This window comes from Babylonia areolata, chromosome 18, assembly GCF_041734735.1.
Source record: "Babylonia areolata isolate BAREFJ2019XMU chromosome 18, ASM4173473v1, whole genome shotgun sequence".
In the NCBI taxonomy this organism is placed as follows: Eukaryota; Metazoa; Mollusca; class Gastropoda; order Neogastropoda; family Buccinidae; genus Babylonia; species Babylonia areolata.
Genome location: NC_134893.1, coordinates 34,937,912 through 34,957,352, shown reverse-complemented (window position 1 = coordinate 34,957,352; position 19,441 = coordinate 34,937,912). Strand labels below are relative to the sequence as shown.

The following is a 19,441-nucleotide window of genomic DNA, read 5'->3' as shown; positions in this document are numbered from 1 at the left end:
TGTATAACCACTGACAAACAGTTGGGTCTTTGGTAATTCAAAAATGATTTTAGTAATTGCGTGCTCTTATTAACAAAACAAAAAAAAAGGGGGGGGGGTATAAAAAGAAAAGCCTTTATGATCACGCAAAAGTCTGATAAGCCTAAATGCTGTGACGCATGATATGATATGATTTCAACATCCCATGTCAGAGGTTATGACCTCCTGACATTGACCTCTGACAGTCCGTGTAAACACGAGAAGTGGGAGGGTCTTCTGCGCAGACGCACAAGTGGAAGTGATGGCTGTCTTCTGCTTCTGTGGTGGATTTTCATGATCACGTGCTTTATGTTTATGTTTTGGAAATCCGTGCAAAGATTTCAGCATGTTTCAATTGAAATCACTGTCAAAGTACAAACTGGGCGTACATCATTGATATTAAGCACATAGGTAAGCGAAATAGTTTTTTTTAATCTAATTGATCTGAAAGCAAAAGTTACACACAGGAACACAAACGGGCGTCACATGATGTTCAGACACAGTAGAGTCGAGATCTGTAGATGAAAAACCGCATCTCTTCACGGATCTTGCAGTTAGTAATACAGTCTGCAAAGCGGAATTTGCTGGTTTTGTGGTTCATCACTGTGTAAGTCCAAGTCTAGCTGTATGACCCGATAAGTGTCTGTGTTTTAATAGCTTTGCGCGGTACGTACCCGAAGATGAAATCGTTTGTCTTCTGCCGAGTCGTCATGTGTGTCACCGGTCTTTAGAATGTTTGTCCCTCATTTCACATCTCTCTCTCTCACTGTCTCTCTCTGTCTCTGTCTCTCTCTCTCTCTCTCTCTCTCTGAGTCTCTCTCTCTCTCTCTGAGTCTCTCTCTCTCTCTTACACACCGTGACACACACACACACACACACACACACACACACACACACACACACACAGACGAGCCAGAAGAGACAGATTTTTCTCACGTTGGCAGTACAAGTACAAAACGTTTGGTGGACTGTAAAAGGGATGGTCAGTCAATCATGGGAGGGTGTCCATGAACACGGTGGCAACATCTCCGGTTTCCTTTGTTAGCATTTGCATGCACAAGTTCTCTACTTTAAGTATACAGCATTCTTTTAGTTCAACTTTATAATGATATATTGTGGATTTAATGACAAATTCAGGTGCTATGTGTTATCAGTCACCCATGAATCAGTCAGTTCATCAAAACTGAGTCATGAGCGACTGTCAAAACATGGCACATGAATCCTTTACAGTAAGTTTTTTCATTGGTATTTTCTTACACAGTAGATTCATTCAGTTGATTGATGATAGCTGTCTTACATTTTTCAGATCACCATGGCTGCACTGAAAGAAAACAAAGACGTTGCATGTTACTTTGTCACAAAGCACTCATGGAAAGGAAAGTAAGTCATGGAGATGTGTACTGTTTACTATTTGCATTTGTAATAAGCGTTAATTAAAAATGCCACCCCAAACTAACTAGGCACAGAGAACACACAGATACAGTTACAGACACACTTAGATGGACACACAGAGACATGCGTGCGCGCGCGCACACACACACACACACACACACTCACACTCATAATTATGCACATGCCCATATCCATGCATTCAAGCCTGCCCTTGTGCACACATGCACCCACTTACATGCATATACACACACCGTCAACACACACATTTCATGCATGTCAATGTTTATTCATTTCTTTCTTTGTGTAGTTTTGGGGGGTTCGTTTTTTCTTCTTCAGTTGTAAAGTGTGATTGTCACAATTCTCTTTCTGACTGCAGTGAGTGTGTTTTTCAGTTTAATGTCTGTTCACATTGTTTGTGTGAGTGTGTATGTGAATATATATCATTATATATGTATATTTGATTTGATTTGATATGGATACTTTTATGGCACCTATGCTCAGTTGGAGACCAAGCTCTAAGCGCTTTAAAACTCGGGGTCTTTTGCACAACAGGCTGCCTACCTGGGTAGAGCCAACTGACAGCTGCCACTGGGCGTTTATCAGTCGTTTCCTGTGTCATTCAATCAGATTTCATGCACACACACATACACACTTAGACAGACATGTAACATTTTACGTGTATGACTGTTTAATATGTGTCTGTGTGTGTGTGTGTGTGTGTGTGTGTGTGTGTGTGTGTGACAGCTTATTTGTTTACAATTATGATACCTTATACTGACATGGCATGGTGAAGACAGTAGGGGGAAGGTTTGAGCAGATCAATCTTTCACATCCCTTTGTTTGTTTGTTTGTTTTTGTTGTTGTTGTTTTTTCTTCGTTTGTTTTTTGTTGTTATATTATTTTGTTTTTAGTTTTTTTTAGTTAGTTAATGTAAACAGAATCTGATTATAACTACACATTTTTAGGAATACCCTGGGACATGTGAAAACTGCATTCCAACACAATGTTTATTCATTTTTAGGTACAAGAGAATATTTTCAGTGGGCACTCATGGCATCACCACGTATAACCCAGCCACAATGGAGGTGACCAACCAGGTAATAACTGCTGTGATGTAGTTGGGTTTTTTTGTTGTTGTTGTTGTTTTTTGGGGGGAGGGGCGTGGGGTGGGTGGGGGTGGTTAACTGCTGAGACTTGCATAAAGAAAATAGATAAATAGATAATCATGCTTGTCAACCAGTAATTTCCACAGTTCATTGTCCATTCATATTGTCCATTTCATTGACTGCCTCATAGTTCATGTCATGGGTTTGGAAGTATGAATTCAACATGACACACAAGGGAAATAGCAGCAGCTGGTTTCATGAAACACACACAAATGCAGCAGTATAGCAAAAATGAACAAACAGCATACTTATGTCCCAGTAGCCTTAGTCTGAACAAGAAAGCAAATGAAAAGCTGACAGGTTCATGTTAGAAATGTGGATGTGACTGGAAACATTTATCTGGTAACCTAGTCATTCAACATCAAAATATTAGAGGTAGAACAATTAACATTCATTTCTACATTGATAATGTGTATGATATTGTAATGCTTATACTTTACAACAAAATAATTATATATAGGTAAAACAATACATATTCATGCACTCTTTGATTGTGGGTGATATGATGCTAAGTTTGCAACAAAATAATAATAGGCAGAGCAATGGGTATTCACTGACAGATCGATTCCAGGTGATACTATAATGCTTATAGATTATGACAAAATGACGATAAAGGCAAAACAATAAATATTCATTCACATATCGATTCCAGATGACATTTCAGTGCTTATAGTTTGCAACAAAATAACGATATAGTCAGAACAGTCAGTATGGCAACATTTTTTCTGATTCTGGACCACTCTTAACCTGCGCCATACACAGGAATTGGTAAGGGGAAAGCAAACATGGTTTTAATGATGGTGAGATGATGTAAAAAAAAAAAAAAAAAAATCCTACCCATATATGGACCACATCAGAAATAGGAGTCAATGTTATGAATGGTTAACTAAAAATATGTAGTATAGACAGATGGATGGTTGGATGGTTCGTTAGATGATGGATGAGTAGATTCTTGTCTGTTCTGGTGGAACTGTTCTGTGGACCATATAAACTGAATGTCAGTAAACACCCCCCACCCTTACCCCCTCACACACACATGTGACAGAGGGAATTTTTTGCAGTTATCATTTATGAGATTTGCTCTGTGTGTGTGTGTGCATGCGTGCGTGCATGCATGTGTATGTGTGCAGCGCCATATTTCATTTGTCATTTGAGTTTTACTCTGCTGGTTGTTTAACAGATAAAACATGTGATCATTATAGTATACAAAGGGAAGATCATAATAAAAAAAGCAGCACATGATGTTTTCAGTGGCCATACAGCGAGTTCATTGGGATCTCCCCCAGCATCAAAGGCCCGGCCAACAATGAATTCATCATCACCATGAAGAAAGGGGGCAAGAAGACAGACTCCATGAGATTCTCCACAGACCACAGAGCAGACCTCCTCACAGAGGCCTTGGTAAGAACTTTAACTCACTCAGTACGGCCAGTCCTCTCTTCTCCTCGACACAGATCCCTCGGATGTCCAGTGGGTGTCTGAATGACCCAACCTTTAACTTCCGTCGTCAGAATTGTGGTATTCTTTGTCAACATTCACCTCTTCAGTATAAGAGCCTTCCGCTTGCAATATTTTGATGATGGTAATTGGAGTGAAATGCTGTTAACATCGTTTCTTTCGCCGTTCGTATGGAGAGAGTTAAGGTCCCATGCATGGCCTTTAACAGCCATCAGGGCAGTGAATTCATGTCAACTCTCTTGTGCCAGCACAAGAAGTAGGGGCCCAATCCTCTCCTTAGAATGACGTTTTTACCATCCCAATCTGAAGTATTTGTATTTGTTTATTTGTATTTATATTTCTTTTTATCACAACAGATTTCTCTGTGTGAAATTCAGGCTGCTGTTCCCAGGGAGAGCGCATCACCACACTACAGCGCCACCCATTTTTTTTGCATTTTTTCCTGCTTGCAGTTTTATTTGTATTTCCTATCGAAGTGGATTTTTCTACAGAATTTTGCCAGGGACAACCCTTTTGTTGCCACGGGTTCTTTTACATGCGCTAAGTGCATGCTGCACACAGGACTTCGGTTTATCGTCTCATCTGAATGACTAGCGTCCAGACCACCATTCAAGGTCTAATGGAGGGGGAGAAAATATTGGCGGCTGAGCCGTGATTTGAACCAGCACGCTCAGATTCTCTCGCTTCCTGGGCTGACGCGTTACCTCTGGACTATCACTCCACTGAATTGACAATACAATAATGAGCTGGACTTGACTTTTGTGATGAGATCGCTCTTTCAGTAAGCTTCAGAATATAGATGTGCATGCATGTTTTAGATTGACCTGGAAGCCACGGCAAATAGTCATGAAGGGAACAGAGTGAAAATATAGGAAACAAGACTCTCTGTGCTGTGTTTATTTTTGTTATGGTTTTGTTAGTATGAAAGCAAGCAACACAACTTTTTAATGAGTTACCATTTTCAGAGGAATTGATGGATATTGTCAGGCTGGTTTATAATGCTCAATCAACAAGAAGGATTTTTTCAATTACACATTCAAAGCCTCAGTCCAGAGCAGTAAAGAGCTTTTTTTCCTTCTTTTTTTTCTGAAGACAGTGACAGGAAGATATTCGGGAATTTTTGACTAAGACCCTTAGGACAAAATCTGCACATAATTGCTGTAAATTATAGGGAAAAAAAATTGAAGAAATTGTTTCCATGCAAGTCATTTTGCCTGTGATCTGTATCATACTGAAATTGAATTTTGAAGAAGTAACATTGATATTAAACTTAATTTGAAGATTACAGAAGCTTGGAAGTCAGTATCTGCTTTACATTTGTTTTGAAACATATCTGTTGGAATTGTTAGGGAAATAAAGATCACAAACATCAGGACATGGTTGAAACTCTAAACAGTCATTTGAAATATTCCTGAATCTTTGGTTTATTCTAAACTAAAGGGAACTGACCAAAACTCATAATCTGGACTGAGATCAGAGTGGCATTTGCTCTCTTTGCATTTTTTTTTTCTTTGAGTCAAGCAGATGTGTTAGCCCAGAAAGAAAGAAAAATTGTAAAATAAAACCTTCAACCAAACAAATCCAGTAACTCTTGGTAGATTTCTTTTCGTTTTTTTGTTTTTTGGGGGGTTTGTCTGTGTGTTGTTGTTTTTTTTCTTTTAACCCTCGCATTTCCATCAGTTTTTTGATAATTGTGTTTCTAGTACTTTCCAAACTCAGTGATTTTTAAAAATATTATTAGGTGAGATATTTTGGTAGACAATGATGCAAAACAAAAGGAGAATTAGTCACTGGTGTCATCATAAACTGCTACCCATTGCCAGTTTCAATTCCATTTTCAGTCCTTTCTGAATGAATTAGTATTCAGAAAAAAAAAATTGAAAATAAACTTCCTGAGTGGATTTACTCATGTTAAGATAAAAATTTTAAAAAAGAAGAAATCTTAGTGTTCTTCCATTAATTTGATCTACAGAGGGTTTTTTTAATATCTATTCTCCAGAAATTCTACAGTTACTTTTCTGAAGCAAAACACAAAGCCCGGAGGTTCAATGCGGTCAAGCTTCACTGGTCAGAGAGCCGTGTGCCTGTGATTCTGGAAGTGAACCAGGGATCATTGGACCAGATCGATCCCAAGTCCAGCCGTGTTCTTTGCTCCTACCATTACAAAGACATGGAGGGCCTGGCCCTGGTATGTATAGCGAATGTAGTGCAGTGTATTAAAGTGTTTTGATACACACATACATACACATGCATATGCACACACTAGCACACACACTTACATACACACATGTGCATGCACACATCACACACACACTCACACACACACACACACACACATACACACACATGTACACATACACGCATGCACAAACACACACACACACAAATGCACACATCTGCGCACACATGCACATATAAACACATTCATGCATGCATACACACATCTGTGCACACATGCGCATACACACACACACACACACATACACACACACACACACACACACACACACACACACACATGACCAAACAAAATTTGATAATGGAACAAAATAAGAAATGTAGCTGTACCATTAATGCATTTGTAAACTTTGGTCTTGGTTCATTTTGTGATAAATCCTGTTTTGTCATCTTCAGCGTACTTGCTGATAGATACTGCAATTAAAAGAATAATCCAAAAACAAATTCTCTATGTTGAAATCAATGAAAAAGTTTTGTTGAAAGTATTGATAAAGAGTTTGGTTTCATCATAATCATCTTCATCATTGTTATTTCCTCTTCTTCTGCCCCTTCCTATCTGTGTGGCTGCCTTCACCTCTACACTCCACCTCACTCTCTGCGATCGGTTTTGGATCCACTCTGTTTACGCATACCCAGATTCAAACACTCCACTGTTGGCCGCAGTTCTTTCTCTGTCTCTGGACCATGCAATTGGAATGAACTTTCTCTTCGTCAGGTCTTCTGCACTCAGCTCTTTCAAGTCTGGTCTTAAAACCCACCTCTTCCCAAAATAACTTCCCTTCCCTGCCTCTTCCTTGTCTTCAGTTTTTCCAGTTTTAGAGTTATGCATGCGTGTGAATGACTGGTACGAAAGCACTTTGATTTGTCTCAGCACAAGATTCAGTGCTATATAGATATAATAATTATTATTATTGTTCTCAGTCATCTACACTGTCTCTTTTTCTTCTGCTTCTTCTTCTTCTTTTATTGTATTATAGTGTATTGTACTATATCTACTATATCTTATGACAACAGATTTCTCTGTGAGAATTCAGGCTGCTGTCCTCAATGAGAGAGTACATTGCTACAATGTACACCTCCCTTTTTTTCTGTCTGCAAGTGTATATGTTTTACAGTCAAAGTGGATTTTGCTACAGAATTTTGTCAGGGACAACCCTTTTGTTGCTGTGGGTTCTTTTACTTGTATTTCTCTTTTTTGTCACAACAGACTTCTGTGTGTAAAATTTGGTCTGCTCTCCCTGGGGAGCACCACCCTTTTTTTTTTTTTTTTTTTTCTGCGTGCAGTTTTATTTGATTTTCCTATCAAAGTGGATTTTTCTACAGAACTTTTCCAGGGACAACCCTTTTGTTGCTGTGGGTTCTCTTACATGTGCTAAGTACATGCTGCACATGGGACCTCGGTTTATCGTCTCATCCAAATGACTAGTGTCCAGACCACCTCTCAAGGTCTAGTGGAGGGGGAGAAAATATTGGCAACTGTACCATGATTCGAACCAGTGCACTCAGATTCTCTCGCTTCCAAGGTAGATGCGTTACCTCTAGGCCATCACTCCACATGGTAATGCAAAGCTAAGCGCAAGCTACACACAGGACCTTGGTTTATTGTTTCATCCGAATTACTAGCGTCCAGACCACCACTCAGGGTCTAGGGGAAGGGAAGAAAGCACTGGTGAGTGGGATTCATTATTTTGAGAATTTTTTTTTATGTACATCTTTATTTGCTGTGCTGGTTTTTGCTGTTGGCTTCAGGTGTTGAGTGTGTGTATGTGTGTGTGTGTGTGTGTGTCAGGTGTCAGATGTTCCAGGTGGCGTTGCAGTGATTCAGGGTGGTTTCAGCAGACTGGTGAGTGATACCATGAAGAAGATTGATCACATGAGAAATGCTTTCCTTTGCCCGGTTTTATTTTTCTCCTATTTAAATCAAATTTTGTTTTTTATTCCCTATTGTTGTTGTTATTGTTGTTGCTGCTGCTGCTGGTGGCTTTTTTGTCTGTGTTTGTTTAATGGAGATCAAAATAAAGAATATATCAGAACTTTGTAATTATACCAGAACAGCAAAGGATAGTGCAGTCAAGAGGTGGTGTTGTGGCCTTTGCCTGTGGAATCTGATTGTATTTTTTCGTCCATTTGCATAGCCATTGTTTTTTTCTTTAAAAAAAAACAAAAAAACATGCAGATATAAGACTATGATTGAAAACGTGCTTGTGTGAATTCAAGTGTGCATATGCCATGTGCATGTATGTATGTGTGGTGTGGGTGTGTGTGTGTGTGTGTGTGTGTGTGTGTGTGAGCGTGCACATACATGTGTATGATTTGTGTGTGTGTGTGTGTGTGTGAGCATGCACATACATGTGTACAAATCTGTAATGGAGGTTGTTGGTGCAGAGCCAGGGTTGCAAGACGAGACAAGAGTTCATAGGTAAAAAGGGTTGATCGTCAACAGGCAGACTTGACACAGGAGTCAGGATTACACAGACTGATTTTGAATTTTTTCTGACTTTTGGAGGCTGCTTTGAGAGAGTGTTGCCAGCCCTAATATGTAGTCATGTGTGATTGTGTGTGTGTGTGTGTGTGTGATTGTGGGTGTGTGTGTGAGAGAGAGAGAGTTGTGTAATATATGTATGTCACAGATAATGTGCATGGATAAGTCTAGTGCAGTAGTGTCTTTGTATAACATAACATGTGGATCTTTTCACAGCACCTGTTTGCATTGGAGGCTTACTCAGAGCTGGTGAAGTCTGTAATGGAGACAGCTGCCGCTTGTATTGGAATTGCCGTGAGACAGAGGAAGGAACCAATCACACATGATGAGTTTCTGACAAATCGCATGGGAAAATACAGGTACTTGTTTAAAGTTAAGTGTGTGTGGGTGTGCGCATGTGCATGCATTTGTGCATACATATTTTTCTGTTATATTGTTGTTGTTTCTATTTGTTATCTTTTTTTTTTTCAATCTGACTTATTTTTATGAATATGGTATCATTTGAAAAATAATTCATTTCAAAGGACAGTTTTTAAAATTGTTTTATGTGCCTGTTATGTTTTGTAGATTTTGTTTATTCCCTTATAAAAGAATAGTATTCTGCATAACTGAAAATAATGTGCATTTTATTCGCTTTATTCATGTGTACTGTTTGAAGCAAAATTTTGCTTCTCAGTTTCATGTGTTCTCTGTCAATTTCAATGTGTTTTTTAGTTCTGACGAAGCGCTGACATCGTATGCAGAGTTCATGGTGCAGAAGATTTCCCCTCGTCATCCCGACACAGTGCGTCGCACTTTGTGCCTGACAGAAATGTGTCTTGTGGAACGTGATCCAGCGACTTACAGTGTTGTGACTGCCAAACCTTTCTGTGATGTGAGTACCTGTTGTGTCCATCACTAAATGATAGTTTTTAGTGCCAGGTATTGTTTTGGCTTGTGCTTTCTATTTGCCAGGCATTTTTGGGTTTGCGGAGGATGATGATAACCAGTACTTTTCATAGAGGAAAATGAACAAACTGTCAAAAATTTGGATAGTTAGAAGTTCATTAACATAATGATTGTAAACATATGCATCCTTCATTTGCAACTTCTGCCTGTGTCATACACACTCACATCATGTTCACTTTCAGACAAAATCAAAGAGGTTAACAGTGGCCCAGTCAGCCCACAGTGCAGGGAGTGGGGGGGAGTACTGTTCATAAGTTCCCCATACAAAAGATAGCTGTTTGATCAATGTGACCATGCTTTTCTAAAACCATACTGTACACATAATTTACGACTTGCTCGAAACTGTCAGAACCATTCTTGCATAAGAAATAACGCTGGCTTTGAAGGCCCCAAGTCTTTTTGCTTTTCTAAAGTCATTTTTCCTATCCATCCTTTCATCCCAATCAACAAATGATCAAACATTTGTTTGTTGCATTATTTGTTCATTGATCTTAGAGTCAATGAGGAGGCATTCCTTTAAACTTTGGAGACAGAAAATTGACCTTATTCCATTAGACCTTGTCTACGGTGATAAGGGTACACAACATCTTGTATGTGTTGACAAGATGTTTGTACTTTGACAAACTTGCTCCTTTGTATTGTCAGACATTTTGTGGTGTCCTGTTCAAACTTAACAATCAACACAAGCTGTTGTTTATTTTTTTTGTGAAAGTTCTGCAGACATTGTACAGTACCTTAAACTTTGTATTGTGCATATCAGTAAGGAGGATGGACTGAATTGTAATACATGGTGATATATCGTTCTCCAGATTTTCTCAATCAATAGAGACCCAGAAAACCCTCAGAAGCTCACAGTGGAGTACGTCAAAGGGGCAATACGTACATTTCTGTCAACAGACAGGTCAGTTACACCTCTTTCTGTTATGAATGGTATGCTTTGTAATTACAAAAGAAACGTGATTGAATACAACCAGCAAGTTTTTCTATTGTTGTTTGTTTCATTTTGATGTGCATGATAGAGTTGTATCATTATTTCCCCTTCTTTATTTCTGCTTTTTTTTTTTTTCTTTTTTTTTTTTTCTTTTTTTTTGTAAGCACTGTTGTAATTTTATCATGGTTGGTTGATGTTTTTGCGTAGAGCAAATGTTTGACAGTTGTCACAGTGTGTTTGAAACCCTCAATCAGCATTTCACTTTGCTCCATGGTTCGTAACTGCCGATCAGTGAAGAAGGCATATTCAAGGTAACAGAAGGAAGGGGGTGGGGGAAGGGCAGAGGTTTGGAGCACTTGCACAGGCGTAAATGATAATAAGGCCAGGACAATGTTTGTCAGGCATAGAAGAGTGTGTTGTGATATTTTCCCACTTGTGATAATAGCTGTTGCTTTTGTATAAGTAGCAATGCTTGAATGAATCGAAAGCTTTGAGTTGTGTGACGTAGAGATGACTTGTCTGCTGGCAGAGACTCCTTGATAGCCTCTATATTGGATGGTGTTCGGGCTTCTGGAAACCGAGATGTGTGTGTGAAGATGAACCCTACCTATAGAGGATTTCGATTTGGTATGTCACTTTGTTTTCCTATTGGCTTTGTGTATATTGTTGAAGTTATACATCGCTTATGAGGTATCACTTTATTATGTGAATGTGTTTGATGTCACTTTGTATTTCAGTGTGTGTGTGTGTGTGTGTGTGCAAGTGTGCAAGTGTGCATGTCTGTTTTATGTGTGTTTGTTTGTGTGAATGTGTGTGAGTATATGTGTGTGTGTGTGCGTGTGTGTGTGTGCGTGTGTGCGTCTGCATGTGTGTGCGTGCATGCTTTGTGTGTGTGATGTGTGTGATTTAAATATTCCCAACATGATGTCATGAGTATTACCCCCAAAAAGGGGAGTATTGGATGACAACACCTATCCTTTGTGGAAGTAGAGTAATGGAGATGACTTGACTGCCCCAATGGCCATTAAAAGCTGTGGGAGCTTTACAACATATCCTTTATCCCTCTTTGTGCAGGTCCCTTCACTGTGCCTGTGGATGAGGAGGTGGAAGCACAGCACATGAAGTTCATACAGTCCCCACCAGGTATGATTGTCAGTCATGTCCAACTATGACCATCGAAACAGCAGAGGAGGCAACTGCTGTCCTGATTGTCTGGGCTGGAATTTGATTATTGTGCAGTGTCTTGCCCAAGGTACATCCATGCTCATTTGGTCAAGAGGGCTTCAGGACAGTCAGTGATGTGGATGGTCCCCAAAGGCCAACTTGCACACAAGGCTGCACGATTAAGTGTCTGTGCAATCTTGCCTAAAAGTTTGAGAGTCATAGTCCTTCACAAAAGACTAAGTTGTAAATGAATTCTCATTGCAGTAGAGAAACCATTGATCATACAGCTATCACTTTGCTGTTGGCCCAACTATAAGCTTAAGTCAATCTCTGATATAAGCCAAGCAAACCAAGGAATGGCAGACGATGAGGTGATGCAGCACTTCGTTCACTTCACTACAGTTTCATTGAGCAGCGCATCGGGATAAATCAAAACTTCTTGGGAGTCCAAGGAACTCTAGTACCATAATTCTAGGGGTTCCCAGAACTACTGTCAGTGGGCCACACTAATGCTACACATTCCAATCAAACCTGCATTGCTGTTCAAAGACAGTCAGGTATTTGCTAGTCACAGTCATCTAGGTGTCTAGCCATGAAGACAATCTTAGTGTTAGACTGAAGCTCTGATGCGTAATTTACAATCTGTGTATGTTTTCATTCTGAACATTTTTTTAATGTCTCATGACTTGCTTGATGACTTTGCAGTGTGCACTGTCCATTTTCAAATCAGGCATGCATATTTATGCATCATCAGAAGCAGTGCTCATCTCATATTGGTTTAATACAGTTGAACAAGTTGGGTTTATTTCAGGACTGTTCAAGGTAGTTAAAGTGAATTTGGTTTTGTTTATTTCACTTGTTAGTTTCAGGTCAGTGCTGACCCGTTCAGTTCTGATTGTACAGTTTGTTATTTAATGTTGCTTCATTTTTGTTCAGTTCCATCTAGCTTTGTTGGTTCAGTTCATTCTCTGGTTTTGTGTATCTGAAATTAAACTGATTTGGAATCTAATTTGCAGAATATGCTGATATCTACAAAAAAGTGCTTGGCAAAATGTGCTGACTTTATATCTGCAACAGTGTGCTTGGCAAAGAACATATAAAGATAAAATAACTGATGCATGCATCACATCAAATCTGTCTTTGCATATTCCCGACAATTTTTAACCTTTGATTCAGCATTAGAAAAAAAAACATCACACATAGTACTGTATCCCATCTCCTGATAATATTGTTCTTATATTTCAAACATTCTGAAGGAAGTAAGAATAAAAGAAATAAAGTTTTCATGTATCCTTTTTGTCTGGATAAAGCAATGGATATAATCAGTGGGTTTTTTTGTGTTTGTTTGTTGTTGTTTTTTTTAAAGTGGGCATGTCGGTGGAGGAAACTGTCAACAGATTCAACGCCAACGTCTCTTACAGCGGCTTGCTGCATGCAGTGACTGCAGATGTGAGTACAACGCTGGATCATGGCAACTGCCTCTTTCTGCTTCATGCTTGTTTTCATGTATTTAACATTCTGTAGTGTTCTGTAAGAGCCGCCATGATAGAATCCTTTAGGCAACGGACTTCTGAATAAGAGTTCACCAGTGATCTTGGTTTGAGGTCTCGTTTCCGTCTGGTGTTGTGTCCTGGGGAAAGGTGTTTTACTCCAAATTTCCTCTGTCCACATAGGTGTGAATTAGTACCTGACATCGGTGGGGAAGGATAAAATGACAGAAGGCAAGGATTGGGCACTGCCTTCCTACGTTGAGCCCTAGACACAGTGGTTATGAATTCACTGCCTTCCTGTGCTGAGCCCTGAACACAGTGGATATGAATTCACTGCTTTCCTGTGCTAAGCCCTAGACACAGTGGTTATGAATTCACTGCCTTCCTACGCTGAGCCCTAGACACAGTGGTTATGAATTCACTGCCTTCCTACGCTGAGCCCTAGACACAGTGGTTATGAATTCACTGCCTTCCTATGCTGAGCCCTAGACACAGTGGTTATGAATTCACTGCCTTCCTACGCTGAGCCCTAGACACAGTGGTTATGAATTCACTGCCTTCCTACGCTGAGCCCTAGACACAGTGGTTATGAATTCACTGCCTTCGTATGCTGAGCCCTAGACACGGTGGTTATGAATTCACTGCCTTCCTATGCTGAGCCCTAGACACAGTGGTTATGAATTCACTGCCTTCCTATGCTGAGCCCTAGACACAGTGGTTATGAATTCACTGCCTTTCTATGCTGAGCCCTAGACACAGTGGTTATGAATTCACTGCCTTCGTATGCTGAGCCCTAGACACAGTGGTTATGAATTCACTGCCTTCCTATGCTGAGCCCTAGACACAGTGGTTATGAATTCACTGCCTTCCTGTGCTGAGCCCTGGACACAATGGATATGAATTCACTGCCTTCCTATGCTGAACCCTGGACACAGTGGTTATGAATTCACTGCTCCAGTGGTCTTAAAAGGCCTTTTATAAATATGGATGTTTGAGCATGTATGCGTGTGCTTGGTTTCATTCTAATTGTTGTGGTTGTGCTTTGGTTTGTTTGCATTTTGGATATGATATAAGCATGCAAATCAACACTGACTTTTATTGTGTAAACAAAGCAGCATCAGAAATGTTGATAAATAAATGTAGTTCATTCAATCATTCACATCTTTGAATTCATTGCATTGTTTGTAGTTGTTCTTCAGCACCTCAGAAGAAAGATTGAATACTTAAACTCAAAATATGGCAAATATACATAAGAGAAATTTGTTCCCATTGTACAATAGGATTCCTACAGACACACAACATTTGACAGAAGCACATTCTTTTGGTGTTGTGATATAGGACATTTACAATGAATGACGTGGTGTGGAAGATGTTATTTTGTGTGAGAGTTTGGTGGGATGTTTGTGCAGGGTTATGGATGTAAGCTTTCATTATAGTGTACAGTGAATGTTTTTATGTGTCAATGTTTATAATCATTGTACAGCCCAATAAAGCATGTTTTACATGGAAAGGTGCTATATAAGTTATATCATTGTTAGTAGTAGTAGTAATAGTAGTGGTAGTAGTTGAAATCTGCCCCTGCAGTATCAACATACTTGAAGTGCTGTGTGTGCTCACTGCTCTGCAAATCCAGACTTAAGCTTGCAGAGCCACTCCTGTGTGCAGAGACTCCGTCATGTCTTCCTATAGACCGAGGGACAGCTGTACGGTATTTTTCACCTAGGACAGAAGCTGACTTTCCCTCTGTGTCTCTCTCCTTGCAGGGCCTGTTCGCGCAGAACAAGGAGAAGCTGATCAACCTGGCCTTGAGCTCTCTGATAGAGCAGGACGAGAACCAGGCTGCTGTGCCCAACCTGGCCCTGGAGGCTCAGTTCCATGCTCTGCGTCGGTTGGTGGCTTCCAAGGCTGGCTTCCAGGCCTTCACAGAGCTGCCAGGGTAAGCGCTGCCCACACGTCACACACTGCTGTCATCTGCTAGGGGGTTCCGGGGGGTAGGGGGTGAAGAAAGTCAGATTCTGTTTGTTCAGTTAGTGACATGAAGAGTTCACACACATACAGTGTTCACAGTCTCAGTTTTAGTTTCTCAAGAAGGTGTCACTGCATTCAGACAAATCCATGATATATGCCACACCACATTTTGCTAGGTGAATGCCTGACATTTAAAAAAAAAAAAAAATCTTGGGGTTTTTTGGGTTTTTTTGTTTTTTTTACTTTATTATTTTTATTATTATTTATTTTTTAATTATTTTTCTAATTTATTTGTTTATATATATATTTTTTTTATATATATATATATTTTTTTTTTTCTCAAGGCCTGACTAAGCGCATTGGGTTATGCTGCTGGTCAGGCATCTGTTTGGCAGATGTGGTGTAGTGTATATGGATTTGACCGAACGCAGTGACGCCTCCTTGAGCTACTGATACTGATACCGACCAGCGGCATAACCCAGCATGTTTCACTCAGGCCTGGAGTTTGTGCATGTGTGTATTTGTATTTGTATTTCTTTTTATCACAACAGATTCCTCTGTGTGAAATTCGGGCTGCTCTCCACAGGGAGAGCGCGTTGCTACACTACAGCGCCACCTTTTTTTTTTGTGGTTGTATTTTTTCCTGTGTGCAGTTTTATTTGTTTTTCCTGTCAAAGTGGGTTTTTCTACAGAATTTTGCCAGGAGCAACCCTTTGGTTGCCGTGGGTTATTTTACGTGCGCTAAGCGCATGCTGCACACAGGACCTCGGTTTATCGTCTCATCCGAATGACTAGCATACAGACCACCACTCAAGGTCTAGTGGAGGGGGAGAAAATATTGGCAGCTGAGCCGTGATTCAAACCAGCGCGCTCAGATTGTCTTGCTTCCTAGGCGGACACGTTACCTCTAGGCCATTACTCCTCATATCTCCACATTGTGCACTTATCAGAGTGGATTTACATTAACACTCATACCAACAACCATGCTGACACTTGTAACAGAATCAAATCAGCTTAAAAACAGGAACAAGACATCAATTAAACAACAGGTCTTCCCTGTCTCTGTGATTCAGTCACAAATATATATATATATATAATACATAATTCATAAGGTGCAAACATTAGTCAGAAATGATGCACAAAAGCAAATACAATTAGATTTTAGACACATATGCATATACTTACAAGTACTTGTACATGTGTACACTCACTCACATGCATCCCCCCACCCCCCACACCCACCCACCCACACACACACATACACGTGCATGTGCACATTGGCTTTCCTGGCCTGACGCAGACAATGTGCTTTGCAGGATGCGAGAGAAGATGGGACTGAAAGTGGTGAAAGCATTAAAGCGGAACGATGTGGGAGTCACTCATGCGGCTCTTGACATGCTCTGTACTCTGATGCAGGTAACCAGTCAAGATATGACATATGTATAATTTTGTTATTGTTGTTGACTCACTTGTGTAAACAAAGTGAGTCTATGTTTTAACCCGGTGTTCGGTTGTCTGTGTGTGTGTGTGTGTCCGTGTGTCTGTGTGTCCGTGGTAAACTTTAACATTGACATTTTCTCTGCAAATACTTTGTCAGTTGACATCAAGTTTGGCATAAAAATAGGAAAAATTCAGTTCTTTCCAGTCATCTTGTTTAAAACAATATTGCACCTCTGAGATGGGCACAAAAAAATTAAAAAAAGAAGCCTGATTTTATGCAAACTGCATTTACTGTTATGTTTATATTTTTTGTATTATCTAAACTTGGCACTTAGACCTCTTATTCTGACACAACAACAAGAGGAGTCATTATTATCATTTTTTGTTCAAACAGGAACTTCTTTTGCTAAGCATGGAATTTTTATTTATTTTTGCAAACGTTTTGGTGCAGATAGTAAAAAAGGGAAATTACTCTGTAATTAATGCTAGGGGACTTAATTTATCACAAGTGAGTCTTGAAGGCCTTGCCTCTCTTGTTTGTACATTGTTGTTAATTTTGTAAAGAATGAGTGCAAAAAAATGCTGTTTATTTTCTTAGCTGTATATTTTTTTGTATCTTTTAGTGTTTTTTTAGGGGGTTTTATTTGCTTTTTTGGGGGGTAGGGTGCATACTTCATTGATATACTTAATTGTTGTGCGTTAATAACAGTTGTTATTTTACACAGACACACACACACACACACACACACACACACACACACACACACACACACACACACACACACATATGCATGCATGTACCCACACATACACATTACACTATATTCTAATGTATTGTTTGTTTTTTTCTTAAGACTGTGAAGACATCCATCACATGACTTTTATGTTCTTAGTGCCCACATTGTTTACTGTATAATGTTTCCAGTGATGTTTTTCTCATTTCGTGTCAAAAGATGTTGATGAATGGAAAAAATTTATGTTCCTTCCCATTTCATGGATCAGAGAATACATTTATTTTTTAATTGATTAACATTATGACTATAACTTACTTCTGAACAAAATCTGTGCACGCAGATGCAAATATTATTCAGCAGACTTGGAACAGACTTGATGTATAAAGTTTGTCAAAATGTGGTGTCAAAGAAGAAAATGATGAGCATTGTTGAATCTGTTGATGGAAAACAGTAGTTCTCAAAATCTTCACAGTCAAAAGCACTAAGAGAGAAAGACACAGAGAGAAGTATACATCGCATAAAAACATGTCATACTTCATACATCATTTTTTTCACATTACGTCATTCAGCTTTGAAAAAGGTCAATAAACAAAAAAATTGGATATTTCTTTTACTGTTTTATTACAGTTTTTTGGGGTTTTTTTCTTTTTGTGTGTGAGTGTTTATAAAAAAAAATTCAAGATATTGCAACTTACAGAAACACACTTTAATTGTTATGCTCTGTTCACTTTCTGAAGATAAAAGAAAATCATAAATCTTCTATCTTTAGACCACTTGATCCTGTGACTTACACACAGCTGACTGTTTGTGTTGCTGTTCTGTTTACCTCCTGTCATTTATTCGCTTTCATCTGCTCATTACATATACAGTGGGGTGAAAAGGGAAAGGGGTACTGAATTATGCATGTTGTTCAAGAATGAATATTATCTGCAGCCCATGCATGACAACTAAGACCATCATTCATATATTGTGGATTGTGGAGGGAAAGGGGTACTGAATTATGCATGTTGTTCAAGAATGAATATTATCTGCAGCCCATGAATGACAACTATGACCGTCTTTCATATATTGTGAGTGGGGAGGGAAAGGGGTACTGAATTATGCATGTTGTTCAAGAATGAATATTATCTGCAGCCCATGAATGACAACTATGACCGTCATTCATATATTGTGGTCTGCAGCCCATGAATGTCAACTATGACCGTCATTCATATATTGTGGTCTGCAGCCCATGAATGTCAACTATGACCATCATTCATATATTGTGGAGTGGGGAGGGAAAGGGGTACTGAATTATGCATGTTATTCAAGAATGAATATTATCTGCAGCCCATGCATGACAACTATGACCATCATTCATATATTGTGGAGTGGGGAGGGAAAGGGGTACTGAATTATGCATGTTGTTCAAGAATGAATATTATCTGCAGCCCATGCATGACAACTATGATCTGCGACAAGAGCAGCTGAACAAAGCGTCACTGCTGTCTTCAAGCAAGTTCCTTGATCACCTCATTGAGCTCTTCAACCAGCATGTCGTAAGGACATAAATACACAGAGTGTGTGTGCGTGCGAGTGTCTGTGGGTGTACGTGTGTGTGTGTGTGTGTGTGTGTGTGATAAATCTGTCAAAGGTAATGAAATCAGATGAAAGTGACAAAGATTAAGAAAAAAAAGCGCTGTAAATGTATGAATACACACAGAGAGTGTGCGTGTTTATGTACCTGTATGATAAACTTTTTTAAGTTACTGAAATCAAATGAAAGTGACCATTATTAAGAAGAAAAAAAACAGTTAAAATATAGATACAGAGTGTGTATATGTTTTTGTCCATATATGATTAACTTTTCTAAGATACTGAAGTGACTATGATTAAGGGAAAAAAAACAACAGTTAAAATATGAATACAGAGAGAGTGTGTGTGTGTGTTTGTGCATATATGATCAACTTTTCTAAGTAATGGGAGACAGACAAAAGTGACCATGATTAAGAAAAAAGAGCTATCATACGAAT

The 19,441-nt window shown here is 39.2% G+C and overlaps 1 protein-coding gene across 3 annotated transcripts in view; it reads left to right on the top strand.

The window, feature by feature from the left end:
- The first annotated feature begins 278 nt into the window (after positions 1-278).
- LOC143292708 (dnaJ homolog subfamily C member 13-like) overlaps positions 279-19,441 on the top strand; it is an 88,742-nt gene continuing 69,579 nt past the window's right edge. For 2 of the 3 annotated variants that reach the window (XM_076603224.1, XM_076603226.1), the window contains exons 1-15: positions 279-429; positions 1,325-1,398; positions 2,432-2,507; positions 3,828-3,977; positions 6,034-6,222; positions 8,062-8,115; positions 8,971-9,113; positions 9,469-9,628; positions 10,512-10,603; positions 11,163-11,260; positions 11,708-11,776; positions 13,164-13,246; positions 15,051-15,223; positions 16,572-16,671; positions 18,860-18,967. In XM_076603224.1, coding sequence (XP_076459339.1) covers positions 1,331-1,398; positions 2,432-2,507; positions 3,828-3,977; positions 6,034-6,222; positions 8,062-8,115; positions 8,971-9,113; positions 9,469-9,628; positions 10,512-10,603; positions 11,163-11,260; positions 11,708-11,776; positions 13,164-13,246; positions 15,051-15,223; positions 16,572-16,671; positions 18,860-18,967 — 1,563 coding nt within the window. In that variant the 5' untranslated portion in view covers positions 279-429; positions 1,325-1,330. Of the gene's footprint in view, positions 430-535; positions 626-1,324; positions 1,399-2,431; positions 2,508-3,827; positions 3,978-6,033; positions 6,223-8,061; positions 8,116-8,970; positions 9,114-9,468; positions 9,629-10,511; positions 10,604-11,162; positions 11,261-11,707; positions 11,777-13,163; positions 13,247-15,050; positions 15,224-16,571; positions 16,672-18,859; positions 18,968-19,441 lie in introns of those variants that run through there. The other variant, XM_076603225.1, reaches the window with a different exon arrangement.